Below are 15,539 nucleotides of genomic sequence, written 5' to 3'. Positions count from 1 at the left end.
CACTTTATACATACCAGGATCTCCATATGTACTCGTATGGTGCATACTATCAGACTTATTTGAATTAGAAAAAGAAATATTCGTAAGGTACGGCGTAAGGTACGCATGAACAAAACACACTTCAGTCTTAACACAATTATGAACAATATGTAAGTACATGTATGCAATGTATCTATTTGTATTCTGGCAATATGGAAGTAGAGAGGCCCAGAAAGTCCTTTAACTTGCAAATCGCGTTTAAGTTCTTGCGGAAAAGCGGTTCAAGGGACCATTGTACATTGAAAGAAACCGCAGCAGTCATACAACGGCAGGAGCCATCTCTCATCTAGAGTATATATTGTATGTCATACGAATTGACAATTAATAAAATGTTATATAAAAGATATCAATGTGACTGGTTTTTTTTGACTATTGTGTGTATATATTACGTGTTTGGATGGGTGTGTATGAGATGCAGTCACGTGTATGATGACGGATAAAAAGTATCGCATTTCACTCCACGAAGTGAGACTGCAGTTGTCGCCCATGGGTAAAAAACCAAACCTTTCTGAATAATGCTGGAATTCGTTACATCTTAATAGACCCATAATTATGTTTCTCACGACTGACAGAGTATTTATGGCAGGTAAACAACAAGTACTTTCAGAACAATTGTTCAATTATACCTTGATACAAACCAAATATCCACAATGTTGCCAAATAATTGAAAATATTTTGTGTAATAACAACTTTTGATCTCCCGCATGAGATATTTTTACAATCAATGAAGATTTAAAGACACGTGAGGAAGTATGCAACATTTTAATGTGAGCTTTGTGACATGATTTAAATAATTATATGCACGTGTCACTGAATACTTTAAATTTATTAGACATGCCTAATAAAGCATGGAACCAAGCAACAAGAGAGCATATGTTATTCACAGCCTGGTTTAATAGTTAAATTCAATGTTATCCACCATTCACTTGTTTAATTTTAATTCGAATAATCGTCAGAAAATTACCCTAACTGGCAGCAACGAATATAACAAATGGTTCGTGTTTTATTATCTCTAAAGTTGGAGTTTGTTTTTATGGATTCGTTTACCTTATTAAGGTTTATTTTTTAATGGATGCATGTACTCTGCATCGGGTTTGTTTACTTCTTGTTCGTTGCCTCTGGAGCAAAATCACAGGCACCAAGATTTATATATGGCCTTAGTCGTTACAAAACTAGATTATTTTCTTGGTCCGGTTGGTTTATATTTTCTTTTTTCCTGGTAAAAGAATCTGGCTATACTGCACTCTAAAATAATGAACACAAACAAAACCATTGCATTGATATTTGACACGTCGACAAACAAATACTTCATTTTGTTGTTACAAAATTCTCTCTTTGCATTAGGGCCCGATAATATTCATTCCTTGTTGAAACAAATATGTCATAATGTTATATTACCTTACAAAGACCGGAACAAAATGTTTATTATTTTGAACAAATTTGACGCCTTTATTAAATCTATACAGTATACTACGTTTATAAATAACAAAGCTGAACTGTCCGTGACCGAAAGACTCAGTTTATGGCGATTGTCTGTTGTATCCATCGCACATAGTTGTAGACTCTTGTATACACTCCGGGCGATTTTGGATCTGTAAAAGACACAATACTTAAGACAAAGTACAGCCACACAACTCTAGAATACTGATTGAACAGAAATGCATATCTATATCTCGATGACAATATTAAAACTTATTTTGATTCAATTCACATTATATCAAACGATTTCCATCAAGTGCTTTGCTTTATCCATGGAATTCTTGCTATGTTGCAGTATTCTCGCAAAGGAGAACCATGTTCGAGTCTGAGACCAGGTCGGGTCAGCTGCTGATTTTCGTCCTTAGGTAGCACTCTTTACTCTCGATTCCTAACAAAAACTACCTTAAGTCAACAGGCAAAAGGCATGACAGTGGACTTTCCCGAACGAAAAAGGAAATGTTGTTGTGCTTATCTGATCCACACCAAGGACTTGTGTTCAAATGATTTCCTTTCTTTTATATGGCGTTAAACCCTACAACAACAAAAACAACAACTTTCTTTTATATTACTTTCTCATACGTAAGGACAAGTGCGGGTGTTATTGCTAAAAGACGCATCAAAGATAAAATCCAAAAAAGCTATCCCGAATGCTAATTTGACCTGTGAACGATCAGAAGACAATGTGCACCTGTACTGAAAATAAGCTAACTTAAACATTGAATTGTAAAGTTAGTAATAATCTTAGTACAATATTGATTTTTCTTTAAAACTGCTTGGCTGCAGTACCAATGCTTTTTGATGATTATGTCGAATTTTCATACTCCTATATTGATCCTGAAACATTGTATTATATTACATTGATTAGTCAAACGCCTTATTTTGCATAAATGATTCAAATGATTCAAAAATCTGTATCGTGCTCTAAAAGCATTTTGTCTCCTATTTAAATGTCAAAGGTATCTAGACGGTTTCTATGTTCATAAGTGAGAAGCTAGATATAGTGTTGTCAATAACTGACAACGTCGGTCTACTTCTACTAAACATAGCTATAACCTATGTTACAAATTTAAACGTATTATCCATGTTCTCTGAGAAGCAAAGTTAAGTTTGAACATAACGTGCATGATGATGATAAATACTCGATACCTTAAAAACATTTAAGCTACAAACCTTACTCACTGCGCAAGTTTGCACAAGCGCTTGTAATACGTATTTTAGTTGGTTTCAATTGCATCAAGTGATGCAGAAAACTAGACTATATGCGTTCATGATACCAGAGAGGAAGTACTTATTTATTCGTGAGCCCTTTTGTACTTTAAATAATAGTTAAAATACAATTCTGGTGTTTAATGTAATTCTTTATTATGTTTAGACCTATTTGCAATTATATGAATTGAATTAATGTTTTACAGGATTCATGAAGCTTGAAAATTGTGATTCCACACAATGTAAGAAAAGCTATCTTGTCGATACGGCTCAAGCAGCCTTCCCATCAATACGGTTTCAACAGCCTTCACATCGAGACTGTTTAAACAGCCTTCGTATTGATACGGCTTAAACAGCTTTCGCATCGATACAGCTTAAACAGCTTTCGTATCGATACTGGTTGAACAGCTTTCACATTGATACGGTTTAAACAGCATTCACATCGATATGATTTAAACAGCCTTCCCATCGATACTGCTTAAACGGCTTTCGCATTCATGCGGCATAAACAGAATAGCTTTCGTATCGATACGGCTTTAACAGCTTATGGATTTCAAGCTTCATGACTTCATGAATCATATAAAATATAAGTTTAGGTCGTACCTCTATCGTATTAAAAATGAAGGATAATCCCTTTGAGTTTCAAATATTAACAAATTCATCGTTACCTTATTAATCTAATGGTTTGCAATTTCCTTGGAAAACAACATGATCCTACATTGGTGTTATTGTTGTTACATGTATGACCTCTTGAAGGGATGAAATAGTCGCCATGGAAATAGCTACTGAATTATTGCAATAGTTCAAGTTCTCTTATTTGACAGAAATTACCTCTTGGATCGCTTTTTGATTCATTTTAGATCCAAGGTTGTGGGAGAAAGGTGAATATTGAATTATATAATAATGACAATACTAAAATGCATTATTTTTGTGATAAATATTGATACATTAATTGTATGAAGTGAACCATCCGGTCAGTCGTCGCTCATTCTGTGTATATATCAGCCACACTTTATTGTTGATTTTTGTATTTCTGTCAGTCAGAGGAAACAATTGAAATGGCCAATGGCTTGAAAAATGGAGGGGGTAGGGCAAAATAAATATCTTTCTTATGTGACCATACATAATTACTAATATATCTTATTAATGCTACAATCTTCCCAGAAGAACAAAAACTTAATTTTCAGGAGAAAATAGCTATTCATTCTCTCTCAGGAGCGAAGGATGGCTCATTTATTCTGGCTTTAACTTCCGTCGTTTAAATCAATTACGGGTTTTGAATATGATACTTGCACGTTTTTTTGAGATAATTATTTTCTATAGATTATAACAACTGACACAAGCTGGCCGTATGCAGTTTAAGACGACTAGCGTGTTTACTTCTGTATTATGAAGGGAGTGGGGTTGGGATAGGTACTTTAACTTAAGAGTTATTATTAATTGTATTTTCCTTTTACTAAAACACAACAACAACAAAAATGACTGACACGGACTTTCTAAAGAAGTTGCTAAATTTACCCAAAAGTTTCTACACAGCCCTATTAAAGAATGTTCTTTGAGACGACATATTTAAAAATTATCAAAACCTATTTTGACTTTTACATTTTTCACAAGAATATACGTTTCAAGTATCTGTTATTAATCTTCTGAAGAAATACGGACTTCTAGGGGAAAGAAGACATATCCACGCATGGTGACACTGTTTATCATTATGTACTTTGAATTTTGACTCTTAGACTTAACAGAGTAGGTAATTGAATAATATTTTCCCTTATTATATACTTAATTAGTACTCATATTAATTTAACGTTGTTTCTACAGGTCAGTATCCAACAGTACTGAGTAGAAAGATAAACATATTCAATGTTTCCTTATATGGTAATCACATGCCCATACTAAGGCTAAATAAAATGGCGATGGGAAAGCGGAACGCTGTTTTCATCATAAATCTAATGGCGACCAGATGCATGAAATGACTGTTACCCATTGAGCCTCTCTGTCACCCATTGCACCAGTAATGGAGACTCAGTTGATCCTGTACTCATTCCCAAAAAGTAAAATGTTTTATGCAATGTTGAAAATGGGCGGCTAGTGATCGCTTGTTGCTTCTGAGCGACATGACATCGGTTAATAACCTATATGTACACATCGTCGTGAAACGTGTATATCGTCAATAAAGACACACGTTATGAAATTGTCAAGTCATCCGACTTTATATTCTCTCGCTCTATGTACTGATTTGCATGTTTACTGACTCTATCAATAAAGTTGATAAAAGTATTAAAAAAAACATATTTGTTTTAAGTGTTTGCAATTCTTTCCACAATATAATATTCGGAGATATGGAGTCGATTTCACAAACGTTTAGTCTAGACTTATAACATTGACTGGTTACTTTTAGGGCTGACCAAACTTTTAGCTAATCAGATGAGTGGATCCTAGACTTAAGTTGAAATCTCGACTTAAGAATGTTGTTGAAATTATTCCTGGTTACATATGCTACTTATAAATTAGTAAACCAGTTATTGAATGTCCATTTGATGTAGAAGACTCTCAAGCATGTTGACCACTTTCAAAATAACACGTTTACCCTAGATAGTATAAAGTTCACCGACAACGTCCAAATAATTACTAGCTTGTTCCAACTTCACGCCCACGCCACATCCACTTATTTGAATGGTATTGTATTATTAAATTGTTTCATAAGTATCTACAGCCACAATGCGTTACAAAAATGTCAACCAGTGCAAACTGTTATTAACAAATCTATAAATTCGTTACTCAAAATATGATGAAAATTCATTTTATTTGTTTTCGTGTATTGTTGCGAACGTTGTCGTTTGTAATCAGCAAAGGGAAAACAATTCGGGTTTTAATGTTTCGTGTAGTAGGAAATTTGAAATTTGTTTGCGAATATGAGAACCTGAGTGTGAGTGATAAATTTATAGATTTGAAAATAAAGACAGATTGCACTTTTTATATTATTTCCTAAACATTTTGGATTGAAACACTAAGCGATTATTCCACCTTGTACAGACGTGACCTTGACCTTGGAAATTGCTTGACGCTGGATGTTCTCAAGTTGTTTCAGCAGTGATTTCTTGGAAACTACCATCCTTACGGTACATGCTGTCACGGCGGACGCATGATTAGCACTCATTCTTTTAGGCAAGGCAGGATATGTAAAAATGTTTTAGACGGCATCTAAAGCATGACTAACTTTCTGCAACCCAACCCACCTAGAAAATTATTTTACAACATATCCTTGGTGTGTGTTTGTGTGTATGTGTGTATATATATATATATATATATATATATATATATATATATATATATATATATATATATATAGTATCTTTTTTGGCGTTTCCCCCCCCCCCCCCCAAATATTTGGATATTTTATCACTGCAATGATAGAGTTTCAAAGCCTATGTATAAATTAGATAAGACCGCGGGTGCTATTTCACTTAATTCCGTCTAGGCTCTTAATGATGATATCATATCAAGCAGGATGATATTGCTATGATCACGGTATCTAAAGCGCTTACTCCACTGATCCAGGATTTCCCGCTATTATATAACACATTTGAAGATACTTATTATACAGTGGCACCACATGGAATCTTCCAAATGTCTGAAAGGCAAATTTGCAGTATGTTTCGTTGGTCAGACATCTAGGCCGATTGAGAAGCTGACGTTAAGTCCTCTGATTTCCAGGTTTATAACGAGTCAACGGATATACTTGTATTTATTATCTTTTTATATTTTGTTTTATCTCACAAAGAGACATTATATTACGCTATATAGTAGTTTGCTCTCCAATCCTACATTAGAAAATGGTGTGACCTACTTTCGCTTGGATTATTATTATTATTATTATTATTATTATTATTATTAGTAGTAGTAGTAGTAGTAGTAGTATCAGTAGCAGTAGTGGTCCCATTCACCCCATTTATTTTCCAATTCCCTTTGTGAGAGGTAAATGTTAGTATTTCTAATTTCTTGGCTCAATGTCTATTCCTTGATTTATTTATTTTTAATATGGTTTTGATCATTAACATGTCATACAAGAAACGTTTCATCTCCATAGACCCCTCTCGCATATTAGAAATGTAATTACATTTTCCATCGAATATATCATAGGTTTACCTACTATGGTTATTTTTGTACGGTATTTTTCTTTGTAACGTAATGTAAATACTTTTCTATCTTATAACTTATTTGTTAAGAGTTCATTGTGTCTTTGTGTCTACTGTCCGACCGAAGGAGAGCTCGAGTAACTTGATATGCTGGGCTACAAACACATTTAAAACGGAATGACACTGCATTTGCATTGAATTGATTTCATGCAACCTTTTTGATCTAGCATACATCACAGTCTGCTCTGTGTTATTGTTTTAACTCAGTCTGTTCTGTGTTATTGTTTTAACACAGTCTGTTCTGTGTTATTGTTTTAGCACAGTCTGTTCTGTGTTATTGTTTTAACACAGTCTGTTCTGTGTTATTGTTTTAACACAGTCTGCTCTGTATTTTTTGGTCTTCTGTGTTGTTTGTGAACACAGTTGAAGATATATACACAATACATCCAGTGCATGGATACGGTATTTTCTTTATTTCTTGACAATAAGTAGAAAATGTGCCACGTGAAATTACAACGATTGTTGTTTCCACATATTTTGAAGTAAAAACTGTAAATATTTAATATAACCACTAATGGATTTGCTTGTATTATACGTACGTATGTACAGTCTTTATGTTTAAGGAATGGATGAGCTTGACAGTGTGGGACATTGTTGAAGTAAAACAATTTGTTGGCGACTAATCAAAAACTGACTAGGGATGAAATCACGAAACACCTACTTGCCAGATATGAAAAGAGCGACCAGACACGTTGTAATGAGAGTGTCATAAGTGATGAACATGAATTGACGTTTTTGAACCCGACTCAAGAGAGACTAACAGAGTTTGGATTGGAGAAAACGAACAGAGATGGCAAATGGCTCGACATAGTAGACTGTCAAATTAGTTTGACGAGCTTTATGTTTAGCTGTAAAAGGCATTGTCGTCCCAGTACCTTTGCCTGACTGTGTCACTGCATATTTTAATGCCTCCAGTGTGTGGCCAAAAGATGAGTAACACTGCAGAACCACATGTCAGCGCACCGACATCTGACGTATCGATCTACTCCATCACAACGCACGGGCAAATAAATCTACCGTCGTGTCAGGCTTCGTGAAGGAGAACAGTATCCAAACTTTGTCACATCCTCCATACAGTCCTGATTTAGCGCCGATTAATTCTTTGGTGAATTCCATTATCTAAGATTCACTGAGAGGCAGACGATTTGAAAGCCGCTATGAATTTGGAAGTACGGTTTTGCAGTATTTGAACAACGTGTTGGACATAAAATGTAACTGAATGAATAATTTGATAATCAGACCGAGAAGTGTGTGTACATGAATATGGATACTCTGAGGGGATGCACTGACGGTATGTTGACTAATAAAGAAATTTGTTGCACAGAGTACTAATATTCACAAATCTGAAATACCCCTCCTATGTTAATATCTAAGACGGTTTACACTATTGATCTGTCACTTTTTGTATGGACTCAATGGATAAAAAATATGAGCTGAGATGTTGGTGTCTGGATAAGTAAGACATGTTAAAGACAAAAGTTCTATAATTGCTACATTCCAGTTATAATTGCGCATACACAATCAAATAAGACTTTTAAGGATATGTATATATATATATATATATATATATATATATATATATATATATATATATATATATATATATATATATATATATATATATATTCTGAAGAAATTTAACTTAAGAAAATGTAATTCAGTATCTTCATCTGGAACTACTACAATTTGAAATAAAACATCCAGTCTATTAATAAACTATTCGGTATTTTTTAGTACATAAACTATTAAGAACACAGCGCATACCCTGTGATCTTACGGTACAGTCATCTAACTGTAAAAAACGTTACAATATCAAACACTCGAGAAACTGATACCTGCATCATTCATTAGTCTATCGAGTTTATTTTTAACACAGTTCTTTTAATTAATTTCCTTATTTGCATCCGATAACACAACGCTGAAAATCGATCGGAAAAAATGGCTTACCTTTAGAGAATTGATAGGATTTTACCAGCTTATACTACCAGGTTTGAAATTACAATAGAGAACACTTCAATACACGCTATTTTACAGGTGAAGTAATATAAAGACTTACGGATTTTTCACACACACAAACACACACACACACACACACACAGACACACACACACACATACATATATATATATATATATATATATATATATATATATATATATATATATATATATATATATATATATATATATATATATATATATATATATATATATATATAATATTTTGTTTCAAAACATTTTTTATTTACAAGAGGCATGCATAATAGACATGTATATTTTCTGCAGTGCTGATGATTCCGACTAATAGAAAGAAACACGCAGGACAAGCTAGATGAAACTTTAACTTTCGAAAGGCAGACACACGACAATTGTTCTATATATACATACAAGCATGTATTTAGTAAAACTACATTTTAATAATGAAGAAACCTAAGCATTTTATTTTTATATCAGCTGGATGTCCGGTGGCTTATTGGTGACATAATTATCTTTCATACGAATCATTTCATTCTCAGCAAAAATAAATATATCATACAGTGAAAAATATGCCAAATATAACGGAGAAAAAAATTCTTGACCACAATTATAGGTCTCAATAGTTACTGAGGCGCAAGTCTAATTTATAAAATGTTTTTAAAAAATGCCGGTAATTCCAACGAGGATTTTTAAAATGCATCAAGTTATTAATTTAAGGACGTTATGTGCATTCAGTTTCTTTTTCTCGCACGGTATGTCAGATATATTATGTGCATTCAGTTTCTTTTTCTCGCACGTTATGTCAGATATATTTAAATATTTTTGAGTTTTGTCTCTAATAATGAGAAATGTGCACGGAATTGTATGGCTCTAATAATGAGAAATGTGCACGGAATAGTTTTGTCTCTAATAATGAGAAATGTGCACGAAATAGTTTTGTCTCTAATAATGAGAAATGTGCACGGAATAGTTTTGTCTCTAATAATGATAAATGTGCACGGAATTGTTTGTCTCTAATAATGAGAAATGTGCACGGAATAGTTTTGTCCTTCGTCTATTATTTATCGTAATATTTGGAATAATCAAATAAGGCATGATCAAAATTTTGTAGTGTCTTAAGTTCTTTCCCTTATAAATTGCATTTGGTATGGGCATTTTATACACTGATTTCGTTCATTCATGTCGAACAACCATCAAAGACTTAACAATTCATTGAATATAGCAGCATATAGTGTTATTCATCTATGTGTGGAATATCTGTACACGTTTGCACAGCTTTGCCTTTTCAGTGTGTTTTTAGACTGATTTAGAGTCTCTGCTCTCTCATCATCGTGGTTACAATGCGTAATAATGACACAGCTACACGTTTTAAAGTCTTACAACTTGGAATATGATTACCTGGTGTAATTTTATGCAATGAGTTTTTTTACATGGTAAGCCCAAAGGCGCAAACCTAGCTTTCCAGTGAAAAAAGAGATGTATGAGTTTGTTTTTGTGGTTTTCTTTATTAAAAAAAACTCAACGGTTGCGTTACTACCACCCTCCGTACAAGCCTTTTAATTCGTATATTACAGAATTTTAGTTTTGGACTAGTAGAAGAAGAAAACGAAAATGAGCTTTCATATGTGAACGTGACTTATAACTGGAAAGCAACAACAGAAAAAACATTAAAAAGACATAGGATATCATATCTGTGACATAAATACTGTCTATTTTGATTTACGATACATCACTAAGAAGATACAAATTAGGCTGCTTATATGATTTCCTATCATCATCATTTTCCATATTTCAACGTATTTACCTACAAAGTCACTTACACCGGTCTTAGCCAAAAGTAAAGAAGATGACTAACTCTGTACCCAAAAATTTAACGTTTCTGGATTTAGAAAAAAGAAAAACAACTCGACGGAAATACGCCAGAAGGCATTTATCTTACCTGCACACCCTTGTCCAAACGAAACTATGCCATGTATCTGCCAGGATCCATTTACTTTGCATACAAATGGTCCACCGCTATCACCCTGAATTAAAATGTCAACAATTTTAAAGCAAACGTATTGGGATCATAAAAGGCTTGTCAAGTTTTATACGAGGGAGACGAAGTCTTAGAATCTCCTTATTAATTACTGCGACAAATAGTGAATGGTACTAATTAAAATATGAATATTTGCGATTGAAAAAAATTATGTGCCAGAAAATAAAAAAAAATTATTTTGTTAGTTTTTTTTAATGATTTATGTGTTGTCTAATGTTGTAAGGCGCTTGGAGCTTCTAAAGATTAGGCGCTATACAAAGTCCTCATTATTATTATTATTATTATTATTATTATTAATTTTATTATTATTATAGTGAGAAATATGCACTCGATCGTCGCGAGTAACTCCTGTTTTAACACTGGCTGTGGTCAGCCCACTTACACCGCAACTGGTCATATACGAAATGGGTTAACGAATTTACGTTCCTGCTTGGATATAGAAGAACAGATTAATATATACGTTGATATTGACGTCTGAACTGAAAAGTGTATTATGGTCAGCATCTTAGAGAAGCAAACTGTTCATCGTATATGTCTGTATGATACGTGTTTATTCAAAAAATTAGGCGGCGGTGGCGGCAACTTCATTCAGGTTAATAAGGTAATAGTTACTTTTACTACCAATCCGCCAGCTTGATGCATTAGTTCTTCATATAATTTAGGGTGTTCCACACATAATTATGAACAACCCGATATTTTTTTACACAAATGACTTTGTTACTATTGGTTAAATAAAGTATACATGTTTTGTTTTCCAAGCAAATCTTCAGCTGTAGGTCATAACACTTGGTCAGATGTTTCTTGAATCATTCGAAACCATCACAGTGGAAATAGGTACTACTGACCTACTATTTTGTTTTGCATTAACTTTGATGTTGTCTGCATGTTATCCACCGTACAAAAGTTTGTCTTATTGGCAGATCTCTAGCCGAAGACGTGACGTGTGCATAAAACATTGCCATGGTATTCATTTCGTTCACTCGAAATCAACCTGTTGAAAACTGGTCGTAAGGATTTACTTTTTAACAACATGATTTTGCAAGTTATGGGTTAGCCCACTATAAACGTTTTGTCCTCCAAGCACGTGCGCAGCTGTAGGTATGGTATCTACATCGAGCATGTTTCTTTATGTTCCATCAATCATTGTGCCTCCACCCCACCAAGGACGGGGTGGAACCTGTCATAGTTACTGATGGTTACACAAATTACTTTGCCCGTTATCGCCAGCGTCATCGAAATAAAAATATGTAGTCTACCTAGCTTTTCGATTTGACAATTCTTGCTTAATTCATGCGTATCACATTTCTGAACCATTGATAGTGCATATAAATGCATATGCTACCTGTCAGCTAAATCCTTACGTGATGAACGCGCGTATTGTAGATAACATACACATTTTGTACACAGGTTGTTTAACTTTGTACAAACTTGTAAGCATTAATAACAACAAGAACAAAAATACACTACTACTACTACTACTAATAGTAATAACACTAATAATAATAATAATAATAATAATAATAATAATAATAAATATGTGGGTTATTAAGAACAAATCGCATCCCCATATGTATATAATAAAAGGAAACATTCACATGAGACGAATACATGTACACGGAGTTGGAATGTTAAACTACTAATGTCCACACTCAGGGCTTCATTTCCCTTTTCTACTCACAGTATATGGGAGATTTTGTTTATCAATTTACCTCACAAGCATCATGTCCTCCCTCCAGATATCCAGCACATAACATATTGTCTGTGACCTGGTTATATAAAAAGTCTTGTCTATTGCAGAGAGAGTTGTTCATAATAGGCAGTGCCGCCTGCTTGAGCACATCAGCACAGCACGTATCTGAAATATTGTACATTTTTAATCATCTTTCAGTAGCAATGAGCTATTGGATTTTCAGTGACCTTTCAAATACACAGCATCCAGTCAAAGAAAGAATTGTCATGTTCCTACTCATATCCTTATCAAATTCTATAAAAACGGAACGATAATTCCCATTACAATAATAGCTTTTACACTTAATCTACACTGTCAGCGGAAATGGACAGGTCATTATAATATGAATGAGTCGGTATTGTATGTTGTTGTTGTGGGGGTTTAACGCCATTTTTCAGCACACGATAAGCTATACATGGCGGCCAGAACTAATGGTAGAGGAAGAACCAGGGAACATCCCGGAAAGAACCACTGACCCTCGAGAACCTACTGGCAAGCTGTCTCACATACCCACACTGGCCGAATCCGAGACTCGAACCCACACAGACAGAGGTGAGATGGCAGTGATCCGTAACGGAGAGAGCTTTAGACCACTCGGCCACTCGGGGCCCCGCGTCGGTATTGAAAGTGGAACTATATGTATTAATGAGTCTAAAACTATATATATTAATGAGTCTAAAACTATATGTATTAATGAGTCTAAAACTATATGTATTAATGAGTCTAAAACTATATGTATTAATGAGGCTAAAACTATATGCATTAATGAGTCTAAAACTATACGTATTAATGAGTCTAAAACTATATGTATTAATGAGTCTAAAACTATATGTATTAATGAGTCTAAAACTATATGTATTAATGAGGCTAAAACTATATGTATTAATGAGTCTAAAACTATATGTATTAATGAGTCTAAAACTATATGTATTAATGAGTCTAAAACTATATGTATTAATATGTCTTTTACTGTATGTTTTCATATGAGTGATCCCAATCACTAGCAAACTATTGTACATCGGGTACAGAGGTAACGAGGGAACGATTCTCGCTTTATTTGCAAAATTGTTTCTGAATGGTTCATTGGGATCACAAAAATGGATTTGTAAAGTGACACCTGCCACGCAGAGCCATTATATGTTACTATTAACCATCTATGACTTTGAAACATTCTCGTGTTTGTCAAGCCTTTAGAATTGAACCATGACCTTGGGTATCTATCAAAACATACATATGTAATGCTAGAACATTAATATGAGGACATATCCCCCACCCACCCCCGAGTTTAAACCTTTTAAACGAATATGAAATATTTTCCAACCGATTTAGAATTTGCAAAGCAGAATTAACATAATTCCAGGCTCGTACCTGCATTGGAACAGTAAACATAGTAACGATTTCAAAGCAACAAAAATATTTCCACTCTGAAACATTCTTAAAGTACACGAAATAATTACAATATAAAACATACCTTTTAAAAACATTAATAGAGTTTATATCTGAACACTAGCACGCTCATATAGGCATACAAAAACAATGCAATCTGAACAATCAACATTTCAAGCGTATTAGCGGGACATATTTCACACTAACACGTTTATATACGACAACATCTGAATGAACAATATATCATCTACTGTTAAGCTAGATATAGCATTTTTACAAACTCAGACTTGAATACTTCAGTCTACAACAACACTAAATAAAAAATTTAATAATTACCAGCGCAGTCAGAATAGATTGAAGATAAATAAAAAAGCGCAGCTGTCGAGCCTTAAAAGGAACACAAGCGCAGCGAAATGCCGAAAATTGAAGAGACAATGAAAATAATAATTATGAAATTATTTTGCTCGTCATAAATATTTACACGAAGCTAGATTGTATTGAATTAGATACTCTTCAGACAGGTAATATAAGTAGTTCACGAGTTTAACATGAAAAACACGACGTCGGTATCAAGTGATAATGCATGTTTATCTTCGTTTCTGAACGGGATAAAAGTTGGGTGAAAACTAATGTTGAGGAATAAGGAATTTAAAAATGTTAGTTTTTTTATAACTCAAACATCAAAAAGATAAACTCAAATGCTTCAGAAAAAGATACAGATTTACATAATAGTTTCAGTGATGATAACATTGAAATAAGCGGCATCAGTTTTGATAGCAAGATAGTTCGAACTGTGCGGTATTAAGAGTGAACAATTTACGTATTTGATGGGGACAAATACATAAATTTATATTCGGCTAAATTCCTCGCGAAATTCGAAGCTCTCTCAAACGTTATTAGTATAATAACTCGACAAAAAAAAGCAAGAGACAATTTATGGAAAACTAATATAAAATAGCACATGGTGACCCATAATATCGAGTAGCTTTTTTAGATTTAACCATAGAAATGGAAAAAAAATCATTGATATATTTGAACGGAAAAGGACAGAATAATCGATTCAAATTACTTACAGTAAGACTGTTTGTTTTAGACGGTCGTACGGTTGACTTCTGGACATTTTATCCAGCTTAAAATAGTTCCTAGATGACTCTTGTTCGTTATAAACGTCTGACAAAACAGTATTCACTGTATCTTATTTCATTTTAAATATGTGACATAACATTATTCAAGATATATATTTTCATTTTAAATGACTGACAAAAACAGTATTCAGGATATCTATTTTCATTTTAAATGACTGACAAAACATTATTCAAGATATCAATTTTCATTTTACTTGACTGACAAAACAGTATGACTGACAAAAACAGTATTCAAGATATAATTAGTATGATCTCGAAAGTCAAGTTGCTTACAAACGAGAAATTAAAGTAATGGAACACGGGAAGAAAAGAAAATGCAGCGAGCTGAATTAACGGTTGTGC

General features: G+C 33.6%; 1 protein-coding gene across 1 annotated transcript in view; it reads right to left on the bottom strand.

Moving 5' to 3' along the window:
- Window positions 1-1,487: 1,487 nt before the first annotated feature.
- Window positions 1,488-15,539, bottom strand: part of LOC149803743 (bone morphogenetic protein 1-like) — a 123,037-nt gene continuing 108,985 nt past the window's right edge. The window contains exons 17-19 of the mRNA XM_089953987.1: window positions 12,647-12,792; window positions 10,839-10,923; window positions 1,488-1,631 (exon numbers count right to left, since the gene is read on the bottom strand). Of these exons, the coding sequence (XP_089810113.1) occupies window positions 1,555-1,631; window positions 10,839-10,923; window positions 12,647-12,792 (308 nt within the window). The 3' untranslated portion in view covers window positions 1,488-1,554. The remainder of the gene's footprint in view (window positions 1,632-10,838; window positions 10,924-12,646; window positions 12,793-15,539) is intronic.

The sequence above is a fragment of the Sinohyriopsis cumingii genome, chromosome 3 (assembly GCF_028554795.1).
Source record: "Sinohyriopsis cumingii isolate HCF-2022 chromosome 3, ASM2855479v2, whole genome shotgun sequence".
NCBI lineage: Eukaryota > Metazoa > Mollusca > Bivalvia > Unionida > Unionidae > Sinohyriopsis > Sinohyriopsis cumingii.
Note: the sequence above shows the minus strand (reverse complement) of the source record. Positions and strands in the feature narration are given on the sequence as shown.